Here is a 23,164-nt window from a genome sequence, read left to right as displayed (position 1 = left end):
AATCCCAGGAAGAAATCTTAGCCCACATTGAACTAAGGTTGGCCAAACCGGCTGAACCAGTCTACTCCAGTGTATAGGTTTTGGTACTATTACTATTAGAAAGTCTTTTATACCCATGTTTGGGTTACAGAAGTGTGAATTAACACAAAATTCTGTAAAATTTCTATTATATAGTGATTTCTTTGGCAATTACATTTTTTTACTTTATCTGGTGGACCATCTGTAGGTGATCATTAAAAGGGGTTGTGCCATAATTTCTTTAAAAATAAAAATAATCAGACATCATATAGCATCTCTTTCTAACAAAGCTAGAATCAACCCCGTACCTGATATGGAACCAGAGATCTCCCAATTTATTGCTCCAATTGTTCTGCTAGATTTATTTCAGGCTGGTAGCTCAGGGGGCATGTCCTTTCTCAGGGGGCATGTCCTTTCTCAGGGGGCGTGTCCTTTCTCAGGGGGCATGTCCTTTCTCAGGGGGCATGTCCTTTCTCAGGGGGCATGTCCTTTCTCAGGGGGCATGTCTTTTCTCAGGGGGCATGTCCTTTCTGCTGTGGCTCTTTCCCTGTAACTGGCAGAGGTTCTAACAAAAGATGTGGCTGGTGGTCTTTAAGATTTAGGCCCCTTTCACATAGGCGAGTGAGGTGAATGCAATGCACTCGAACTGAATCCGGACCCAATCACTTCAAAGGGGCTGTGCAGATGAGCGGTGATTTTCACGCATCACTTGTGCGTTGCGTGAAAATCGCAGCATGTTCTATATTCTGCAGTTTTTCACGCAACGCAGGCCCCATAGAAATGGATGGGGCTGAATGAAAATCGCAAGCATCCGCAACCAAGTGCGGATGTGGTGCGATTTTCACGCATGGTTGCCAGGAGATGATCGGGATGAGCTACCCCGAACTCCATTAAAGTAAATTCACTAAAATGTCAATTGAGGGGTTAAAAAATAAAAAAATAATTAACTCACCTCATCCACTTGTTTGCGCAGCCGGCATCGTCTTCTTTCTTTAGGACCTGCAAAAGGACCTTTGATGACGTAATCGCGCTCACCACGTGGTGAGCGCGGTGATGTCAGCGCAGGTCCTGCTAAATGAAGATAGAAGGATCTTCTATCTTCATTCAGCAGGACCTGCTCTGACGTCCCCACACTCAACACGTGGTGAGCGCGATTACGTCATCAAAGGTCCTTTTGCAGGTCCTAAAGGAAGAAGAAAGAAGACTATGCCGGCTGCGCAAACAAGAGGATGAGGCGAGTTAATTTTATTTTTTTTTAACCCCTCAATTGACATTATACTTAGCATTCTGTATTAAGAATGCTATTATTTTCCTTTATAACCATGTTATAAAGGAAAATAATAAAATGAATAGAACACCTAACCCAAACCCGAACTTCAGTGAAGAAGTCCGGGTTTGGATCTGGGTAACACATTACGTTTTTTTTCACACGCGTGCAAAACGCATTGCACTCGCGCAGAAAAAAACTGAACAACGGAACGCAAATCGCAGTCAAAACTGACTGAAATTGCGTGTGCACTCGCGCGGGTTTCCCGCAAAATGCACACGCGACGCATCCGAAACAAAACCGGGACGCCCATGTGAAAGAGGCCTCAAACTGAGCCCTCTCAGTGAGGTGGACGGAGAACTAAGGAAAAGGACAAACGGCAGGTGGCACTATACAGATTCTTTGAATAGCTCAGCGGCTATACTACATTTTTAATAAAAAGCTACTGCAAAAGTTGCTGGTTTGAAAAATGTTGAATATTTTTGGTGGCTCAACCCCTTTAAGTCTCATTGGTACCTATGGTTATTATATCTAAGGAGGTAAGCAAAGCAGAGGCTTTCCGATATCTGGATACTATATAAAGTCTCATCACTTATTGCTCTGAAGATAAAACACTCCCAATTTTCAAAACATTTTTCATAATAATATCCGGTTTCTGCACATTCATGAACTGATAGTTGATACGCTCTATAGTCTCAGGACAGGTTGCTTCTGCTAATTATTGTCCTCGCAGCCCCCACAACCCCCTCCACCCCGACGTCCCTTATGATAATGTAACGGTTACAAAGAAATTCATCCTGGAACATTGTAACCTTGTGCGCCGTTCAATTGATTCCTTCTCTATTCTTTGAACCAAAGTACTGCCAGACGTGACCCAGATAGCAATGTCTAGTGGGGGAACAGAAAATATAAATGGAAATGAAGGAGAGTAATCTTTATCTGGGAGCGTTAGTCTATAAGCTATGGAGCAGGCCCAGAGGATAGCACATTCAGAAATAATAATAAATAAAAAAAGTCATTAGGAGATTTATTGTAGGCGCTGGCTTTTTTTCATGTACATACACAATTCCAGACTTCGTTATGTTACCAGCCGATTCAGATTAACATTAAATGAAGCTCTCTGAAACCTGGAAGAGTTACTTTGATTCCCCGGCAAGGGCAAAGAAATGTGCACTGGTGTAAAGACGAGAGTGCTGAACTGGGGAAATCCTAAAATAGTGTGGAGCTGAAATAATATTTGCATTTAGAAGCAATTCGCCCAAGTATTTTTTTTCTCTGACTGGTCAAATCTATTTTTAACCCTTAGGCTACTAGGGATGGCCTTCACCCATGTACTAATAATGATTGGTTTCTCGTTTGTAGATGTCCAACAAGGCACTTAACCTGACTGATGGTCTTCCAGTAAAATGTCCGACACTTCCTTCATTTACTTATACTCTCGGGGTGCAATATGTGTTCCTATTGTGTTCTTGAAAGGTTTATGATACTTTTAGTCTGGATTTAAAGAGGCCATTTACTTAGACATTAGGACAGACTTTCTAATACCTATTAGATCTCATTTCTGCCTCCTTACACTGATCAGGAGACTTGTAGGGATGAAGGTGGCAAGTATGATGAAGACCACGTCTAAGAAAAAAAAGTGCTCTACTAGAAAAGCCTAGAGGTGGCTCTGCTCGTAGGTAAGCACAGGACATCCATGACCTTCTTACTTCTTCCACCACTAGTCCTTCAAGTTGTCAAGATGCTTTTTTGTAAGGGATCCTTAGGCCCCTTTCACACAGGCGAGTATTCCGCGCGGATGCAATGCGCGAGTTGAACGCATTGCACCCGCACTGAATCCCGACCCATTCATTTCTATGGGGCTGTTCACATGAGCAGTGATTTTCACGCATCACTTGTGCGTTGTGTGAAAATCGCAGCATGCTCTATATTCAGCGTTTTTCACGTAACGCAGGCCCCATAGAAATTAATGGGGTTGCGTGAAAATCGTGTACAGACCTCATCACAGCTTCTTCCCCCAGGACTTCTCCTCTTCACTGCCGTCCACTCCTGCACTGGTCACGTGACTGACATCATCGCAGGTCCTTCTCAACCACTGCCTTTTTTACTGGTCACACGACCTGTGATGTCATCACAGGTCCTACAGTTCTTCCAGTGCATTAGATTCAATTGTATTGCGTTCTGAGGACCTACAGTTGAATCTAGCGGCAGGCAGGACATTTGGGGCCTGGGAAAAAACTCCAGGGGCCCAGGCCCCGAATGTTTTAACCTAGCATCGCCCCTGCCTGGTGGAAGAGGACATCTAGTAGCTAGAACATATGACCTGCATTTGGGATGGTGCCTATCAATATGAGAAAGGCTTGTTCATACTGGACAACCTCCATTATAGGAGCAACATCTCAATAGGATATAAAAGCTACTTTTACACTAGCGTTAATATTTCCCGGGATAAAGATCCGTCATAGGGTCTCAATATCAGAAAAAAAAAACTTCCGTTTTGTCCCCATTAATTGTCAAAGGGGACAAAATGTAACTGAACAGAACGGAATACTCCAAAATGCATTCCGTTCCGTTCTTGTACTAGACAGCAAAACCCAGCATGCTGCGGTTTGCTTTCCGTCCTGGGATGCGGAGCAAGACTTATTAGTCATGACTCACAATGCAAGTCAATGGGGATGGATTCGTTTTTTTTTACACAATCTGACACAACAGAAAACGGATCCATCACACATGGACTTTCAATGGAGTTCATGATAAATCCGTCTTGGCTATGATACAGATTATACGGATGCAGACGGTTGTATTATCAGTAACGGAAGCGTTTTTATTGAACCCTGACAGATCCAGCACAAACCCTAATGTGAAAATAGCCAAAGAAAAATAAAGATAAAACATGACTGCACAAGATTACATTACCAGTTCTTTTTCACTGCCGTTGTCTTTAATGTAGGTCTTCTCCTTCTCTTCATCATTTTTGGTCCAGCTGTAAGATACCATGTAGTTCATGATTGGAGGATGGTAAACGAAGGCTGGCTTCTTCCATGAAACAACTAAAGCCGTCTTGTTGACTGGCTGCACTGTCATGCTGACCGGTGGGGAGCTGCAAACTAAAAGACAAAATACATGGTAACTCTCTGGAATTTAATTAGGAATGTCAAATATACATTGGGCTATATATCAATCTGGTGATAGAAGTTTCCATAGAAGGATGTAAGTATTTAAACAGTGAAATATCCTCATTAGTTTCTCATGTGAATCTATATAGAATATGTGCCGATCTGCGCCCATCTCAATTTTAACAACAGATAGGGAGGCAGGACAACAATTTGAAAGATGCCAGTTTTGGATTGAACATACAGTGCCTTGCAAAAGTATTCACCCCCTTGACTTTTTTGATGTTTTGTTACACTACAGCCTTAAGTTCAATGTTTTGTTGATCTGAATTTTATGTGATGGATCAGAACACAATAGTCTAAGTCGGTGAAGTGAAATGAGAAAAATATATAAATAAAACTGTTGTTTAGAAATAGAAAACAGAAAATTGGCATGTGCGTATGTATTCACCCCCTGTGTAAGGAAGCCCATAAAAAGCTCTGGTGCAACCAATTACCTTCAAAAGTCACATAATTAGTGAAATGATGTCCACCTATGTGCAATCTGTCAATACATATACCAGGCATGGCCAACCTGCAGCTCTCCAGCTGTTGTCAAACGACAACTCCCACAATGCCCTGCTGTAAGCTGATAGCTGTTGGCAGTCTGGGCATGATTGGAGTTGTAGTTTTTCAACAGCTGGAGAGCCTCAGGTTGGCCATCCCTGACATATACACACCGTTTTTGAAAGGCCCCAGAGGCTGCAACACCTAAGCAAGAGGCATCACTAACCAAATTCCACTGCCATGAAGACCAAGGAACTCTCCAAACAAGTAAGGGACAATGTTGTTGAGAAGTAAAAGTCAGGGTTTGATAAAAAAAAATATCCAAATCTTTGATGATCCCCAGGAACACCATCAAATCTATCATAACCAAATGGAAAGAACATGACAACAGAAAACCTGCCAAGATACAGCCGCCCAACAAAACTCACGGACCAGGCAAGGAGGACATTTTTCAGATAGGCAGCACAGAGACCCAAGGTAACCCTGGAGGAGCTGCAAAGTTACACAACAGAGACTGGAGTATCCGTACATAGGACGACAATAAGCCGTACGCTCCATAGAGTTGGGCTTTATGGCAGAGTGGCCAGAAGAAAGCCATTACTTTCAGCTAAAAACAAAGGCACATTGCGAGTTTGTGAAAAGGCATGTGGGAGACTCCCAAAATGTATGGAGGAACGTGCTCTGGTCTGAAGAGACTAAAATTTGACTTTTCAGCCATCAAAGAAAACGCTATGTCTGGCGCAAACCCAACACATCACATCACTCAAAGAACACCATTCCCACAGTGAGACATGGTGGTGCGTGATTTGAGGCTAGGACGGAGGTTCACCTTCCAGCAGGACAATGACCCCAAACAAAGGCTAAAGCTACACTTGAGTGGTTTAAGGGGAAACATGTAAATGTGTTGGAATGGCTGAGTCACAGCCCAGATCTCAATCCAATAGAAAATCTGTGGTCAGACTTAAAGATTGCTGTTCACAAGCGCAAACCATCCAACCTGAAGGAGCTGGAGCAGTTTTGCAAGGAGGAATGGGCAAAAATCCCAGTGGTAAGATGTGGCAAGCTCATAGAGACTTAACCAAATCGACTTGGAGCTGTGATTGCCACAAAAGGTGGTTTTGCAAAGTATTGACTTTGGGAGGGGGGGGGGGGGTGAATAGAAAAAAAACCATCTTCAAAGTTGTGGGCATGTTCTGTAAATTACATGATGAAAATCCTCAAACAATCCATGTTAATTCCAGGTTGTGAGGCACCAAAATCTGAAAAAAGTCAAGGGGGGTGAATACTTTTGCAAGGCACTGTACATGGACATTTATGAAATGTCCTATCTCATGAAGTCTTCAACTAAAGATACAAGCTTCAGCCAGAAATTACAATTCATCTGGAGTTTTCTTATGAAGATCAATTTATTAAGTTGCCTCTCTGTGACTTGGGTTATCCTATGACAAAGATTTGACCTGATTAGATCTGGATCTTTATTTGCAGACAAATCTCTTACATCGGTCTAGTAAGCCAATGGGTCATTGCCTTTGGTTCTCTACTTGAACTATAGCGCAGAACTGAAGAGTCAAATGTTGCTATTATTCTTCTCACTACAGACGCAGTGAGTCATCAGATGACAATCATCATTGTGAAGACAAGCCATGTCTGAGATAAGGATATGTCTTGAAGGTACTAATATAGCACTTCAGTATATTCTTAAATACCCTACCCCTCCCAAAAAAAATAATGAAAAATTGCTGTGAAAAATAAAAGTCATTACTTGGGATATGCTTGAGTTTCAGGTATGCACATTATTAAGAGTCATGTTGAGACTTATGACATCCTCGGCTGGTTATAGGAATCATCTGAAGTTCAGTTTCCCATCTTTCGCTCGTTCCTCAAATGAGCATCTTGTCTTCAGATTTTATTACTCAAATACATCAAGTCCAAATGACAAGGTGACAAATGACAAAGAACTATATCTCAATCTAATCCATTCCTGACCACAAAAATGAATGAATCAGACTTTGGGACCTTCTCCATCCCCCCCCGGCAAACCCTTTTATATGCTCTGGTAGTCTCTGACAGTTTGAAATGAGATTCAGGCTTTTGCATTAAAACCTTCACTTTCACAAATGATCCGCTCCTGCAAACATGAGTCAAACCAATCTTCACGTCTCCAATCGGTCCCTACTCTTCCATGCCACTGTCTCTGACAATGTATCAGGACTAATAATTTAATATATGCTGGACTCAAATCCAGTACTGTCTATTCCATAGTCATCCTCGTGACTGCATCAGTATATACTGTTTTTATGTTGTTTTCTACAGACTAAAATTTATTTCCATAGAACAGAGATGCCTCCCCTGTGTCTGGCCAGTGTGAACCAGCACCATACTAGATGATGAAGGGAAGAGGACAGCAAACATTAACCAAACTACTTGGGAAGAGAATGACTAATGGAACAAACTGTAAGCCCTGTTTTATTGATGCTGTTAGATGCTCCGGCCTGTCCAGGAGCAGTTGCTTCAGTAACTCCAGTGCTTCACAAATTGTAAATTGCTCTCAAGAATTCGGCAGATAGATCCCTGCACCAGTGTCAAGCATCAGCACTGTGCAGGGTTCTGGCAACTAAAGCCCTCTCCTTTTCCCGCTTTGTTTAGGAAGGAGTCAGGGGGACAGAAGGTAGGGTCCAAATCTCCCATCCTCAGCCAACTCCTTGAGGAGGAGGACGATGGTATACCCAACCTAGAATTTTTGGCATATGTGGGGAGGTCTGTTGTGCTGCACTGTATTTATTTGGCACTGCTGGGGGGGTATGTTGTGCTGGACTATTTATTTGGCACTGCTGGGGGGTATGTTGTGCTGGACTATTTATTTGTCACTGCTCGGGGGTATGTTGTGCTGGACTATTTGGCACTGCTGGGGGTTGTTGTGCTGCACTGTATTTATTTGGCGCTGCTGGAGGGTTGTTGTGCTGCACTGTACCTATTTGGCGCTGCAGGGGAGGTATGTTGTGCTGCACAGTGGTAACTGGTGCTTGTTTGTGGGGAGGTATTTTGTGCTGTGCTGTTTTATATAGTGCCACTAGGAGGCGTCTGCTGCATGGGGGAATTTGGTTGGTTGGTATAAATCGCTCTTGCTTATTGTGAGAAATGCTTATTTTTATGCAAATAAGGTTTTCAGTGCACCAAGGGGGGGCTGCTCTGTGTTTGAGACACCTTCTCATATGGTGGCATGCTTCGATTGAAACAAAGTTGACAGATTCTCTTTAAAGGAGATGTACAGATCTAAAAAAAAAATAAAAAAATAATGCTTCCCAAAAACTGTAACCCCTCCCCCACAGGTCGTATCTGGTATTGCAGTTCAACGCCATTGAAATAAATGGTTCAGTGCTGCAGTCCTACACACAACCTGTGGACTGATGTGGCACTGTTTTTTGAAAATAGCAGCCATGTTTTTTTCTAATCCCCTTCTTTAGGTTTATCCTTCTCAATGGACCAAACTCTATAATAAAATATGATTATACAACCAATGTATATAGAAAAAGATTCAAAAAGAAAATTCCCAAATATTGGGTTATGTCCCCTTTCGTTCTAGTAGGTGTTTGCAGCTATGAATGAATAAATGATGATGTTGCTATTCCGTCAGTTATTACAGTCTTCACCACGGGAAATTCAAGGTTTATGAAGAATATTTTCCCTGCCTCTCTCTCTTGAGGTTTCAGTCTATCGGTAGAGAACGTTTTCGAGAGAAGCTCCACAGGATCCAGTAAGATGCGAGGCCGCTGAGCACATCACATTTCCTTGAGGTAGTCCGCCTAATCATATTTGAAATTCAACAGAACAAATAAAACTGATCAAAATCAACTCGAGAACCATCCATTATCAAAACGTATTGACATTTCTAGTCATTACGGAAGGCTGCGGCCGCTTCATAATATAGGAGCGCAATGTGTGCCGTTATTTACGTAATGAATAAAGCGCTCCGGCTTCTTCTTCCCTGCACTGAATCAAGACATATTACGCTTAACCAACGCAATGGTGACATTGTCTCGACGAGTGGATGAAAGGCCGCGTTTAGCGCCGTCGTCCAAGCCTCAGTGGCTTGGTAATCACATCCTTTGACGCGTCAGTGCTGAGCATTTGCAAGTTTTAGCATACTAAGCATGCATTTGATAAAAGAGCGTGCAGAGTTCATACATGGCTTGCACAGACAAGATGAGGAGGGAGTAGGAAAACAAGTCATTTTCTCACAAGGTTACAGACGCATACTGGTTGAAAATAAGAGAATCAATTAAACATTTTGGGAGTTTGAGAGAAATTTTAAAAAAAATAAATAAAGAAAAAAAAAAAAAAAAATGGAAAAATTTTAATTTACATTTTTGGCGATTTTCTTTTTCAGGAAAATCAATAGAGAAACAGTTTTCCAGGCAATCAGCCCTTCCAATTTGGGTTGAATTTGTTTGGCCCTGAATCGAATTGCAAGAACTTCTCTCCTCTGATAACTATATCCAGGGGTGGATTGGCCATTGACCTTACAGGGAAGTCTATCGGTAGGCCGATGCCCAGGGGAGCCAGCTGAGCCCTCCTCATGGCCAGCCAGTGGAAGTTTTTGGGGATGTATTTTGTGACGGACTGTGGTATTTGGCTCTGTTGGGGTGGTATAATGTGCCACAATATGGTATTGCTGGCCCTGCCTACTTGTGTTGGCCCTGCTTTCCATCAATTTGGACCAGACTACAAAACGGGGCCACTTTTAGTATTTTTTCAGTGTTCAATGTACTATGCAATGTACTGCGCTGTGTTTGGTTTGCTATGAGGGGGCAGAAGCGCTCACTCAAGCCTCTTCAAACAGGTGATCGATGCCGAGAGTTGGACCGGCAGTGATCAGATACTCATGACCTATCCTGAGAATGGGTCATCAATATTCTACTCCTGGAAAAACTCTTTAAATGTGTATTTGTTGAACCTTTTTTCTTTTTCTCTGTGGGACTGCATGGCCATGTAATGTGCATGTGGCGCCTCTCGACTCTCCCCGAATGGCAGATGTTGGCAGAGATATTGATTGGGCAGTTGGGCTGCAAGAGGTATTTGGAAAGAATGCATGTGTATGGAGGAGATGGGAGAGATGGCTGTCTGCTGAGACAGCTATACCATGTGCAAGGCAAGGGCCTTCGTGTTCTAGGGTGGTCCAAGTTTCATCAGACAGATGAGAATAAGAATTCATCTAAGCTGTTTTTTTTAAAACCGTTCTATGTTCCTGCTGTGACCACGTCCTGTAGTGACTATTCCACAGATTCACAGAAGAAGCCTTGACGCCTCTGAAGACTGAGCTTTTTCTTCTATAGACAGAGGCAGTGTCTCCTTGTTTTTTGAGGGGATTTTACATGGAACAACTGTTTGCCATATTTTTGCAGAGCTGGACAACCCATGGACAGAGGCAGCGCAGTTTCGGGAAGAAAGCAGCCATGTTTGTCTAATGCTTTACAATTCCTTTACACTGCATTTTTTTTTTTTTTAACAAAAAAAGCAAAAAAGTAAAATATGTTGAAGGACATGAAAACGTTTACCGGTAATAGGCACAATATTACACTGGACCTAAACAAATTCCATAATGTAGAGCAGCCCAATGCAAGGCTGATGGTGTCGGCTTCTACAAATGCATCTCTATGAACAGCACTTACTAAAAACACCTAACTAAGAAAAGAAAAAAAAAAAAAAAACGTAAGCGACGGCTCCTGCCCCGCTGTTCAAATCACTATGGCTGATCTGTAATTTAAAGGGATTAGTTAAATCACCTCATTCTATGCTAAGGATTTATGCCACTAGTCCATGGGAAAGTAACACTATTACTAGCAGTCTTAGGTTGCCATGTAAAACACGTACAAAAGAAAAAACCGTCCTCTTAATCAGCTTTTATGATGTGTCTTGTGGGGAACCATATCCAACCTCCCTACACTTAAAACTTTAGGGGGGGGGGGGGGGGGGGCTGACAAGAACATGGCCGCTTTTTTCCAGGTACACAGCTACATCTGTGGGTTGATGGGTTGTATCCGGCATTGTAGAGTGGCTCTATTGATGTGAATGGGGACATGTTGCAATACCACCCAAAACCTCTGTGTGCAGCCTTGTGTACCTGATGAAGGGGAGCGATTCCCTGAAACGCGTTGTATTGCTGCAATAAATTACTTTGATTCCTGATCCTGGTGACCTGTGGTTGGTCTTTGCGCCATAAGACTTTTATCTCTGCAAACACACAACCTCTGAACAGGAGTGGCACTGCTTATGGAAGCACTCATGTTTTTCTAATCCTGGACAACTCCATAAAGTATCGTGTGCATTTTTATTGCTATGATCTACAGGTTAAGTTAAAGGGAGTCTGTAATGGACTTTTCACTAATAAAACTACAAGCAATGGCCTTCAGTATGTGGTACAACATTCTAAATATGCCATTCGGGTGTTCATTGATTACCCAGGAAAATAATATATATTTTTTCACATGCAAAACGGCTCCAAAGTGGCCAGCTGGGAAGCTTTTCTTCTCAATATGTCCAAACTTGCCGCTCTTCCCCGATGTCTACTACTCCCCTAAACTCCCAAGGCTTCCTCCTCTTTCCCCTGAAGTCATGGTGATGCGTCTGTGGGATGTGTTCTGTGCAGGCGCCTGCGAGAGATTTAGAGACCCATCACTGTGATGTGAGGAAAGTAAGCTGGTGTCAATTTTTGGGGGGAACAGCCATGCAGACCTATGGACACAGAACTCACACATTCCACATATATGCTGCAAAAAAAACAAAAAAACAGAACGACACGTAAAAAATACATTGTGTGCATGAGCACATCTCCAGAACTGAGAACCTCCAGAAAAAATGTACATACATACATGTGACCAATAGCTGCAGCTCGTTTTGTCTGCAGAACTTTCATAACTTGTGGACTTTAGGTTTAGTAGCCCTTCAAAAAAAAGGGCAGCCATTTCTGTGTTTAGTAAGAGCAATTTGTGTCTGCGAACTAAACATTCCTTCAGTTCTCTAGAGTCAGATGGGTTAAATGAGAAGTTCTCTCTCCATTTCCCAAACCTGTGTTCCCAGATTTTGTGTTTTCCATGCCCTTCCTGTGAACCACCTCTGGTATTTATGAGTCTTCTACAAGTAACGGGGGCATCTGATATATTTTGCTTGGGGAAATTGTAGAAACTGAAGCGTGGGATCAACTGTCCTAAATGAACTTGACGTAGACACCCAAAGGGGACAGAGTGTGGAGTGTTATGTCACTGCTCTCGGTGACAGACACAGAATGCAACCTTCTGAAGAGACGATTGATGGCACCGCGGCAATAACTTTACTATGAGATATGGTTTCATTTATGATGTCAGGCTGGGTGAAATAGTGAACGTGAACTAAATTGCCTCTCTTGAATAGCGCTGTACCTTTGACTTCAGATCAATAGTTGGAACATTGCCTTCGCTGGGAAACATGTCGGGGAAAAAATAAAATAAAAAAACGTCACGTCTAGTGTAAATGACTTCGAAGGGACCAAGGCTCCTAAATTGACTATTAGACTGGATTAACCTTGTGCACTAAATAGTGGAAACATTAACATCCCAGGTATGGGCTGAAGTATCCCATGTATCGATTGAAAATCAAAATGCTTTAGACTCAAAAACAGGGACATTCCATCTGCTTCAGAGGCTGCAGTCATCACAGATCCAACACAGAAAATACCAGCGGTGGTGCAGTCTGGAACATACACATTGCTATTTAGAGCGTCCTCGAGATTACATGTCTTAGTTCATCATCACATGTTTGAGCCATTTAAAGGTTATGAACACCTTTGGGGGCAGTTTTTTTATTACTGCATTGTACTCATTTTGAGCTTAAAACCGTTTTTTCTATTGGTCTTTATTAAAAATATGCAGCCCCTTTCTCTGTACAGCCTTGAGATTCTCTAATAGCATGCTCTGTGTTTATACAGTTTCCCGTCAGGCAGCTCAGCTGACGGCTCCTTATCGCTGATCTCATGACCTCAAACACCTGATAGGAATATGGCTTAATTAAGCATTTACGAGCTGTTAGTAGTTCAAAGACAAGGGATATACTGTACAAAACCAGCAGATAAATGTCTAAACATGAAAGTAAGATGCTCACAGCTAGGCAAACCATTAAACCTTTATGACAAAAATACAATACAAAAAGCAATCATACAAATATGCACCAAGCAGAGTTCAGAGAGTACAGAAATGTACGAATAAAAGAGGTCCGCTAAGATGTTAAAGGGGTCTTCCCCTCTTATGAGATTACTTCTAAGGCCTCATTCACACATGTGGATTTTCACGTGAAAACCCGTCCTGGGAAGTGCCCGGCGTCTTTGGTTGCTATGACGGTGTGCGCTTCGTGCCGCTGCTTTAGAGTTATACACTTGTATGATCTATACAAAGCGCACGGCATCATAGCAACCAATAACGCCGTGCGCTCAGCAGGACGGCAGGCCTGGTTTTCACAGACCGTGGTCCATGAAATTCCATGTGTGAAAGGCCTTAATCAGGGAGGGAACATACAACCTCTAGGACCCTCACTGATCTTAAGAATGAAGGAGACGCTGGGTTAGATTTACTAACACAAATAAAATTTACACCAATTCGAACGAGAGTAGATGCCCCAACACAATGGCTTACTATGTATGAAAAATGCTGTCCATCTAGCTCAGGGTTTCTCAACTCCGGTCCTCGGGACCCACCTAGCAGTCATGTTTTCAGGATTTCCTTAGTATTGAGCAGGTGATATAATTAGTGTCAATGCATCAGGACTTACCACAGGTATTCATTCTGTGGGATATTCTCAAATCCAGACTGATAGGTGGGTCCCGAGGACCGGAGTTGAGAAACCCTGATCTAGCTAGACATTTTTGTAGAAATCCACACCGCCTCTTGGTTGGCATACTTTAGACCAATTTTCTTGCACCAGAATTTTGGTGCAATGTGTAAAATTTTAAAGGGGTTGTGCAGGCCATATATATCCGTGACCTATTGTCAGGATAGGTGATCAATATCTGATCTGTGGGGATCCAACACCCGGCACCCCCACCGATCAGCTGTTTGAAGAGGAGGCGGCTCTCCATGCGAGCACTGCTTCCTGTTCATTACACTGCACATCGTCTCAGAAGTTTCGGCGGTGCAGGGTGATGACCAGTACTCGCTACATTCACTTGAAAGGAACGAGTACTTATAATTACACTACACCACCGCTAGAGGGGAGAATGTGCACAGTGTAAGGCCTCATGCACACGAACGTATTTTGTTTGCGTGTCCGTTCCGTTTTTTTTTTTTTTGCGGATAGGATGCAGACCCATACATTTCAATGGGTCCGCAAAAAAAATGCAGACAGCACACCGTGTGCTATCCGCATCCGTATGTCCGTTCTGTAGCCCCGCAAAAAAAACATATGTCCTATTCTTGTCCGTTTTAGGCATTGTTACAATGGATCCGCAAAAAAAACAAAAAACGGATGGCATCCGTTTTTTTTGTGGATCCGCAATTGGCGGACCGCAAAACACATACGGCCGTGTGCATGTAGCCTAATGAAGAGCAGCGCTCACATGGAGCGCCACCTTCTCTTCAAACAGCTGATTGGTGGGGGGGCCGGGTGTTGGATCCCCGCAGATCAGATATTGATGACCTATCCTGAGGGTAGGTCATCAATACATATGGCCTGCACAAGCTTTTTAAGCTATGCCCACTCTCTACTCTAAGCCCCCTGCATAGTAAGTGGCTAAAATGCATAAGCCTCATGCACACGACTATGTATTTTGAGGCACGCAAACGGCAGATCCACAAAATATGGATACGGGCCGTATTTAGGCTGCATTTTCCTGCTTATTTTTGTCTGCAAAATGGATAGGACATGTTCTATAATTTGCGGAACGGCAGCATGAATGAGAACAGGACATGCATGACCTCCGTGTGCGGTCCACATATTTTTTTTTCCGACCTATAGGAATTAATTAACAACAGGTTGTGTACATGAGGCCTAATAAATACGATGCAATGTATGTTCACCGTTTCATTTTTGTAAAATGAGACAGAATTCTGGTGCATTTAGCATTGTAAATCTCCCCCACAGGGCCCTGTGATGACAGGTCAACACCACAGGCCTGAACCATTGAAAAAACAACCATGAATTATCATCGCTGGCAGCAGGAGGACCGGACTAGACAAATCTACTAATATAATGGTCTCAATGGAATTGACTGAATAACAAGGCCGAGCACAGGAGACCAAGCACCCCAATACTAAAGCCAATGCTCCTCCATCCTAGCACACAGGCCTTACACCAACATAGAAATACTGCAACAAAACCACCCGTTCGCCTCAAAAGCCTCCAGCAAATCTAAGGTTACACGGAATGTGGAAAGGAGCTCAGGATACAGATTTTATGATTCAGGAAGGTAAAAGGTCAGAAGCGCAGTAAATGCTCATAATTGCTAAAGTCTCTGGACTTTTTTCAGCTTCACGTGGAGTTTACTTGTTTGGCTCGAAGGAGATCTGACAGAAAAGGTCAGCGAATGCCCAGTGTAATAATAGAGTACAAACCCTGCTCCGGAACAAATCGGGGGCCTCCAGGCTCCATCTGAACCATGCGCACTACTAGGCAGTATCTCCTCAACTGCTGAATAAGAATCTGAAAAATCTGCAGAGGGGGATTGCGACTGACAACATATTGTAGATCCCTTGCAGAAAAAAACCCTAAGGCCTCATGCACATGAACGTATTTTCGTTCCGTGTCCATAGTTTTTTTGGCAGACCGTATGCGGAGCCATTCATTTCAATGGGTCCTCAAAAAATAAACGGAAGTTAGTCCGTGTGTATTCTGTTTCCGTATGTCCTTATGTAGTTCCGCAAAAAAATTGAATATGTCCTAATTTTGTCCGCATTATGTTCTATTGGGGGCCAGCTGAGTCGTTCCGCAAAATACGAAATGCACACTGACGTCATCCATATTTTTTGGAGGACCGCAAACTACATACGGTCATGTGCATGAGCTACACTGCAACTTTTTGTAGTGTGAATTGATTTTAAAGGCGTTGTCCGACATATCCCCTTTTTCATCCAGGTAAGGGCTTTTTATTTAAATTGTTCCCGCTTTACAGGCTAGGGCAGCGCTAAAGCCCGCCCATTACTGCCGGTGGCATCACCGGGCTCACTGCCAGGCAGAAGCCTCCGCCTAGTTTACCCATAGTGAGCCATCAGCGGATCTCCAGGAAAAGCCCTAGCTCTGGGCTGAATCACGCAGGGCAAGGGAGAGAATCGGAGCATGAAATGCTCCCATTGCTCATGTCAGAGGGGCTGAGTGGGAGAAGAAGGGGATATGTCCGGGTTCCGCTCTGAAGAGGTTTGCCAGGCTTATAAAACTTTCCTGGGAGCTTGTGATACCATATGAAAAAAATCACAGTACTGTATTTTTCGCCCCATAAGTCTCATATTTTCCCCCAAAAGTGGGGTGAAAATGCCCCTGCATCTTATGGGGCGAATACTAATTTGCTCCATTATGGAAGCGCTCATTAGCACTGGAGGACTGGGAAGCGTCCAGAGCAGGAGAGGTAAGTGTTTTATTTTATAAAACATGAGGCTATATGGGGCTGATCTGAGGCAATGGGGCTGATATGAGAGGCAGTGGAAGCTAATATGAGAGGCAATGGGGGCTACTGGGGGCTGATATGAGACTGCTAGGGGCTGATGAGAGGCATATGGGGGCTGATGAAAGGCTGCCCGTGGCCGATATGAGGCTGCTGGGGGCTGATGACATGCATGGGGCTCTTATTTGAGGTCTGATTGGGGTCATTCACATTGGGGTCTGATGTGAGGTCTTGTTAGGGTCTTATTAACATTGGTGGTCTGATTAACACCGAGGTCTAATGAAAAAATAAAATAAAAATCTTATTGTCCTCCTCTAAAACCTAGGTGCGTCTTATGGGCCGGTGTGTCTTATAGGGCGAAAAAACACGGTACCTTGCTCCCCACAGTTCTGTTCCGCAATCTTATGGTCCCTGCCCTGTATCCTCCTGCCCGGGCACGTGCTCCTCTGAGTCCAATGACTGGCTTCAGCTATGACACACATAAGGATTGGGGACATGTCACCGGAGCCAGTCATTGGTTGCAGAGGCGCATGTGAACTTTACTGGAAGTAAAGAGGTCAGAGACCAGAAAAAAGCTGGACGGAGCCAGGCCACTTTTTACTTGAATTCGGTTAATAAAAGCTCTAATTTCTTACAAAACAAATTCAATTCAATGTCACTATAGGTTAGCTAAACCCTTGACAGATTCACATTCCAACCACTAGGTGGCCACAAATACACATAACAGACCTCTTGTGGCAGAGTATCTCAAAATCAATTCCCCCCCCCCCCCCCCAAAGCTGTTCCTGCCACATACAGCACTTCAGGATATGTTGAGAGGAAAGGACACATTTGTACCCCCAAGATCAGATATATTGAGAAGGATATATTGGACGTCAATGGACAATCACTCTATACACACATTAATGATGTTTTCCAAGAGTTTCAACTAATGACCTATCTTCTGATTGCTGGGGGTCTGAAAACCGGGACTCTCGCAGATCAGCTGTTTGAGAAAGCAACAGCACTCTCAGTAGTGCTGCAGCCTTCTCTAGATTTTCCTAGGGCATGTGATGTCACGTTCATCGGTCTTATCAGACCCTCACCGATAAAAATAAATAAAAAGTTGAGAAAACCCTTTAAGGCTAATTTTATAGGAAGTCAATCAACCTCTGAAGATTTTTGTAGTGTAGATGGGAACGAATAAGTAGGGGGATTTTTATATAACAGGGATGCCCAACCTGTAGCCCTCAGGTGTTGCAAAACTACAACTCCAGCATGCCTGGACAGCCTACAACTATTAGGCCATGCTGGGAGTAGAAGTTTTGCTAAAGCTGGAGGGCAGCAGGTTGAGCATCCCTGATATACACCCTCCATGCAGGTGTTGCCCCTGAGGGACTCATACCCAGCACCACAGCATATATCCATCATTTATTTTCTACATTCGTTTTTTTTGTGGATAGGATGCGGACCCATTTATTTTAATGGGTCAGCAGAAAATGCGGACAGCACACCAAGTGCTGTCCGCATCAGTATGTCCCTTCCGTAGCCCCGCAAAAAAAAAATAGAACATGTCCTATTCTTGTCCATTTTAGGAATTGTTACAATGGATCCGGAAAAAAAACGGATGGCATACGGATGTCATACTTTTTTTGCGGATCTCCAATTTGCGGACCGCAAAACACATACGGTCGTGTTCATGTAGCCTAAGACTGATAAGTGTATATACCAGAATGGCCAATTACCCACATAACATATAGACCTTAAGATCCTCTATTGGAGCTTCATTAATGAAAAGACAATTCCCTATTACAAACAGGTGGTATTTTTCTTGTAATTCCCTTGACCAGGCAGAAGCAATTGATGCGTTTGTGCGTGTAAATAATTAAGGCAATTGGCACAAGGTGATATATAAAAAAAAAAAAAATAATTTCGGTAACTGGACCAAATTAGCTGCTCTTATTCGGTTCATGATGCAGAAGCCACAGCACAAAAGATGCCAAACAATGTCATAATGACAGAATTGTTGGTTCAGCTCTGGCTACTTTGGCCTGGGAACACCTGAAGGATTCTGGGACGCTGCACAAAAGTGCTTTTATCTCCCTTTCAGACGCGCAAATGTATTTGTAATGGAATTGGCTGAGACATCGGAAAAAAGGACCAAATGCAATGAGCATAGAAATGTAACTCGAGGGTGCAACTGAAAGGTTTTTACTCAAATTAGAAACATTACGCTCATACTGGAAGAAAAACGGAAGCACAACCCTTGACTATGCACCTATGAAGCTATTCATACGGGGGCACATCTGCTGTCCATTGGGAATACAGTAAGTGGCATGAACTCAGGTTCAAGAGGACATTATGTGCAACTCTGAAAAAAAAACCATGGCATTTGGATGCTAATTTGCAGAGGTAAAGATAAACCACAATAATGCAACACAATAATAAAATGAAAATATAAAAACCCATAAAATACAAAGTAATTAACCATATTGATACATAGTATACTTTTGGAAGGAGTTTTGAGCTAAACAAAAAATAAAACAGTAGACAGAATTTGTTAGCCGGATGTCTGTCTTTCTGGCCTTTTCTGCATTCTGCTGGTTTGGATCTATTGATCTATTATTACAATTTTGTTGAAAATATTTTTCTAAGAATTTGTAGTGTTTTTTTTTTTTGTTTTTTTTTTACACTTTCCATGCCACAAGCTATATTATCTATTAAAAAGACCCTGAAATCGGTCTCCCACTGAAAATGCAAAAACTCACGGTTATCTCCTTCCCCCTCCCTAGGTAGCTAAGGAAGAGGGATGGTGACCTCCTAGTAATCCCTAGGCCTTTCCCTAACTCCTGCCAGTATGAGCAGATCCTGATGGTGGAAATACTCATACATCGGATACCTAAAGCCCTGCTAAAACCGACGAGCCCCAAGATAGGTAGCAGGGGATGAGACAGCTGGTTCCTTTCAGACTGAAGGAACCTGCGTCTCCCTGAGGCCTAGAAACAACACACCAGATAATAAGAAACAGCGAAGGCAACAAGTACTTAGCTTAGAGATGTATGGAGAAGCAGGAGATCCAAGACAAACCAGCACTAGCAACTCCAAGCAGAAACTATCAACCGCAGGGTCAGCAGTGTGAGGCGGATCTAAATAGAGCCTCATCACTGATAACGAGCGGGACCTGAGGAGAGGAGAGATCCTGCCAAACAACAACATACATAGAGGAAAACAGAGATCTGTCAGATAGCCTCATGTGCAGCAAGTCTATCCAATCTTCTCACCTCTCTCACAGGAGGGACCGTGACACATGTCTACAACACTCCTATAGCAGTCGAGTCACCATCAGTCTACAGGTTCCTATGGGTCATGTAAAGTAGCTGCTATAAAGAATTTCTCTAGATGCTGTTGGCAACTGCTCAGGCATGATGGCCACACCTATAATCCCATACAAAAAAAACCCAACAAAACAGGCTAACAAAATCTACGATCAGAAAATAAAAACAGGTTACAAAAAAATAAAAATAAATAATATATATACAGACGTGGACAAAATTGTTGGTACCCTTTGGTCAATGAAAGAAAAAGTCACAATGGTCACAGAAATAACTTTAATCTGACAAAAGTAATAATAAATTAAAATTCTATAAATGTTAACCAATGAAAGTCAGACATTGTTTTTCAACCATGCTTCAACAGAATTATGTAAAAAAATAAACTCATGAAACAGGCATGGACAAAAATGATGGTACCCCTAACTTAATATTTTGTTGCGCAACCTTTTGAGGCAATCACTGCAATCAAACGCTTCCTGTAACTGTCAATGAGACATCTGCACCTCTCAGCAGGTATTTTGGCCCACTCCTCATGAGCAAACTGCTCCAGTTGTGTCCGGTTTGAAGGGTGCCTTTTCCAGACTGCATGTTTCAGCTCCTTCCAAAGATGCTCAATAGGATTGAGGTCAGGGCTCATAGAAGGCCACTTTAGAATAGTCCAATTTTTTCCTCTTAGCCATTCTTGGGTGTTTTTAGCGGTGTGTTTTGGGTCATTGTCCTGTTGCAAGACCCATGACCTGCGACTGAGACCAAGCTTTCTGACACTGGCTAGTACATTTCTCTCTAGAATTCCTTGATAGTCTTGAGATTTCATTGTACCCTGCACAGATTCAAGACACCCTGTGCCAGACGCAGCAAAGCAGCCCCAGAACATAACAGAGCCTCCTCCATGTTTCACAGTAGGGACAGTGTTCTTTTCTTGATATGCTTCATTTTTTCGTCTGTGAACATACAGCTGATGTGCCTTGGCAAAAACTTCGATTTTTGTCTCATCTGTCCACAGGACATTCTCCCAGAAGCTTTGTGGCTTGTCAACATGTAGTTTGGCATATTCCAGTCTTGCTTTTTTATGATTCGTTTTCAACAATGGTGTCCTCCTTGGTCGTCTCCCATGTAGTCCACTTTGGCTCAAACAACGACGGATGGTGCGATCTGACACTGATGTTCCTTGAGCATGAAGTTCACCTTGAATCTCTTTAGAAGTCTTTCTAGGCTCTTTTGTTACCATTCGGATTATCCGTCTCTTAGATTTGTCATCAATTTTCCTCCTGCGGCCACGTCCAGGGAGGTTGGCTACAGTCCCATGGATCTTAAACTTATGAATAATATGTGCAACTGTACTCACAGGAACATCTAGTTGCTTGGAGATGGTCTTATAGCCTTTACCTTTAACATGCTTGTCTATAATTTTCTTTCTGATCTCTTGAGACAGCTCTTTCCTTTGCTTCCTCTGGTCCATGTCGAGTGTGGTACACACCATATCACCAAACAACACAGTGATTACCTGGAGCCATATATATAGGCCCAATGGCTGATTACAAGGTTGTAGACACCTGTGATGCTAATTAGTGGACACACCTTGAATTAACATGTCCCTTTGGTCACATTATGTTCTGTGTTTTCTAGGGGTACCATCATTTTTGTCCATGCCTGTTTCATGAGTTTATTTTTTTACATAATTCTGTTGAAGCATGGTTGAAAAACAATGTCTGACTTTCATTGGTTAACATTTATAGAATTTTAATTTATTATTACTTTTGTCAGATTAAAGTTATTTCTGTGACCATTGTGACTTTTTCTTTCATTGACCAAAGGGTACCAACAATTTTGTCCACGTCTGTATATATATATATATATATATATATATATATATATATATATATATTTTATTATATCTGTCTCTAATTAGAAAGAAAATATATGTGATAGATTGTTGTCCTTTACACCTACCAACAGGATAGGTGTCTGATTGGCACGGATCCAACCGCTGGGGCTCCCGCCAATGACTTGAACAAGGGCTGGTGTTCCCCTGTTTTAATGGAGCTGCAGGCAACTCTATGAGACTGATGAAGATAGACAAGTACAGGCGCTCTGCTATCTGTGGCAGCCCCATAGGTCAGTTTGCATGTGTGTCCACGGCTCCATTCAAACGGGGTAACATGGGCCCCCATTTCTGCAATTGGCAGAGCCCCTGCGGTCAGACCCCTGCCAATCAGACACCGATCCTCTATCCTTTAGATGGGGATATGTTCTTGTAATGGGACAGCCCATTTCAGGCTCCATGCATACAGGTGTATTTTAGATCTGTCTGGTGTAAATCCAGAATCATGACCATACATTGCTATGGGCCCATACTACACCCTTATGTGCCTCCAATTGTATATAGTCGCATCCAGGCACGTGGTATGTATCAACACATATTTGGAAACTACCGTCCTCCTCTGCGAGAAGGTACTTGAATGTCCATAAAATGGCTACATAAACCCTCAGAACTAAAAGTGAGGTTCCCAAACAGCAATTTGCACATTTTACCCACAAATCTCCGGGGGAGGTGCTTTCATCTCCTTGGCCGAGTGGGTAATGTTGATTGAAATGGAAACTGTATACCTGCTGTTGAAAGACTATGAACTGCATTTTAATTAAACACCTGTCTTTCCAAGCTGCGTTCCTTCCGAGAAAGCACTTGCTACCGGTCTATCACACATGAAATGAGTTACCTTTAGAAGCTTCGGTGCCAAACAGATTGTCCAAGTCGTCAGACATGTCTTGGCTCCAAGCATCTTTCACAGCAGACTTGTACACGACCCTATCATTAAGGGGCTGTTTTGGTCTGAAGTTGTTCCTCAAATAGTCCACGGATTTGACATGGTCCTGCTGCTCCGTGGTGAATATGGAATAGAAAGCTTCCAGCTGAAACCACAAATTACACAGAAGAGTTAAAGGCGGTCCATTTAAAAACAGCTTTATATATAGAGGCACACCGTGACATGGTTGATGGGAGGACATGTTTTCTGCTTCCAAGAGCTACATCGAAAACATATCCACCCAGTGAAAGGAATCCCAGATTAAGTGAAGGCACAGAGAAGTTAATAGGGTCAAAAATACTCACAAAAGTAATAAACCTATGCAAAACTGAAAGATGGTGGGATTTATGAAACTTGTTAACACAAAAGTTAATGGAGCTCAAATAAAAATCGATTCAGTCTTCAAATTAATGAAGGAAAAAAATCTGTCGATCCGTTAAGCAGATGTTTTCACAAAGATGTCCCAATTTTTTAACTTTCTAGCACAT

The 23,164-nt window shown here is 42.7% G+C and overlaps 1 protein-coding gene across 2 annotated transcripts in view; it reads right to left on the bottom strand.

The window, feature by feature from the left end:
* PTPRG (protein tyrosine phosphatase receptor type G) overlaps window positions 1-23,164 on the bottom strand; it is a 470,827-nt gene that overhangs the window by 134,029 nt on the left and 313,634 nt on the right. For both annotated transcript variants that reach the window (XM_044300597.1, XM_044300598.1), the window contains exons 8-9: window positions 22,590-22,782; window positions 4,202-4,392 (exon numbers count right to left, since the gene is read on the bottom strand). In XM_044300597.1, coding sequence (XP_044156532.1) covers window positions 4,202-4,392; window positions 22,590-22,782 — 384 coding nt within the window. The remainder of the gene's footprint in view (window positions 1-4,201; window positions 4,393-22,589; window positions 22,783-23,164) is intronic.

This window comes from Bufo gargarizans, chromosome 7, assembly GCF_014858855.1.
Source record: "Bufo gargarizans isolate SCDJY-AF-19 chromosome 7, ASM1485885v1, whole genome shotgun sequence".
Lineage (NCBI taxonomy): Eukaryota > Metazoa > Chordata > Amphibia > Anura > Bufonidae > Bufo > Bufo gargarizans.
The sequence above is the reverse complement of the archived record's forward strand: the minus strand, read 5'-3'. Positions and strand labels throughout refer to the sequence as shown.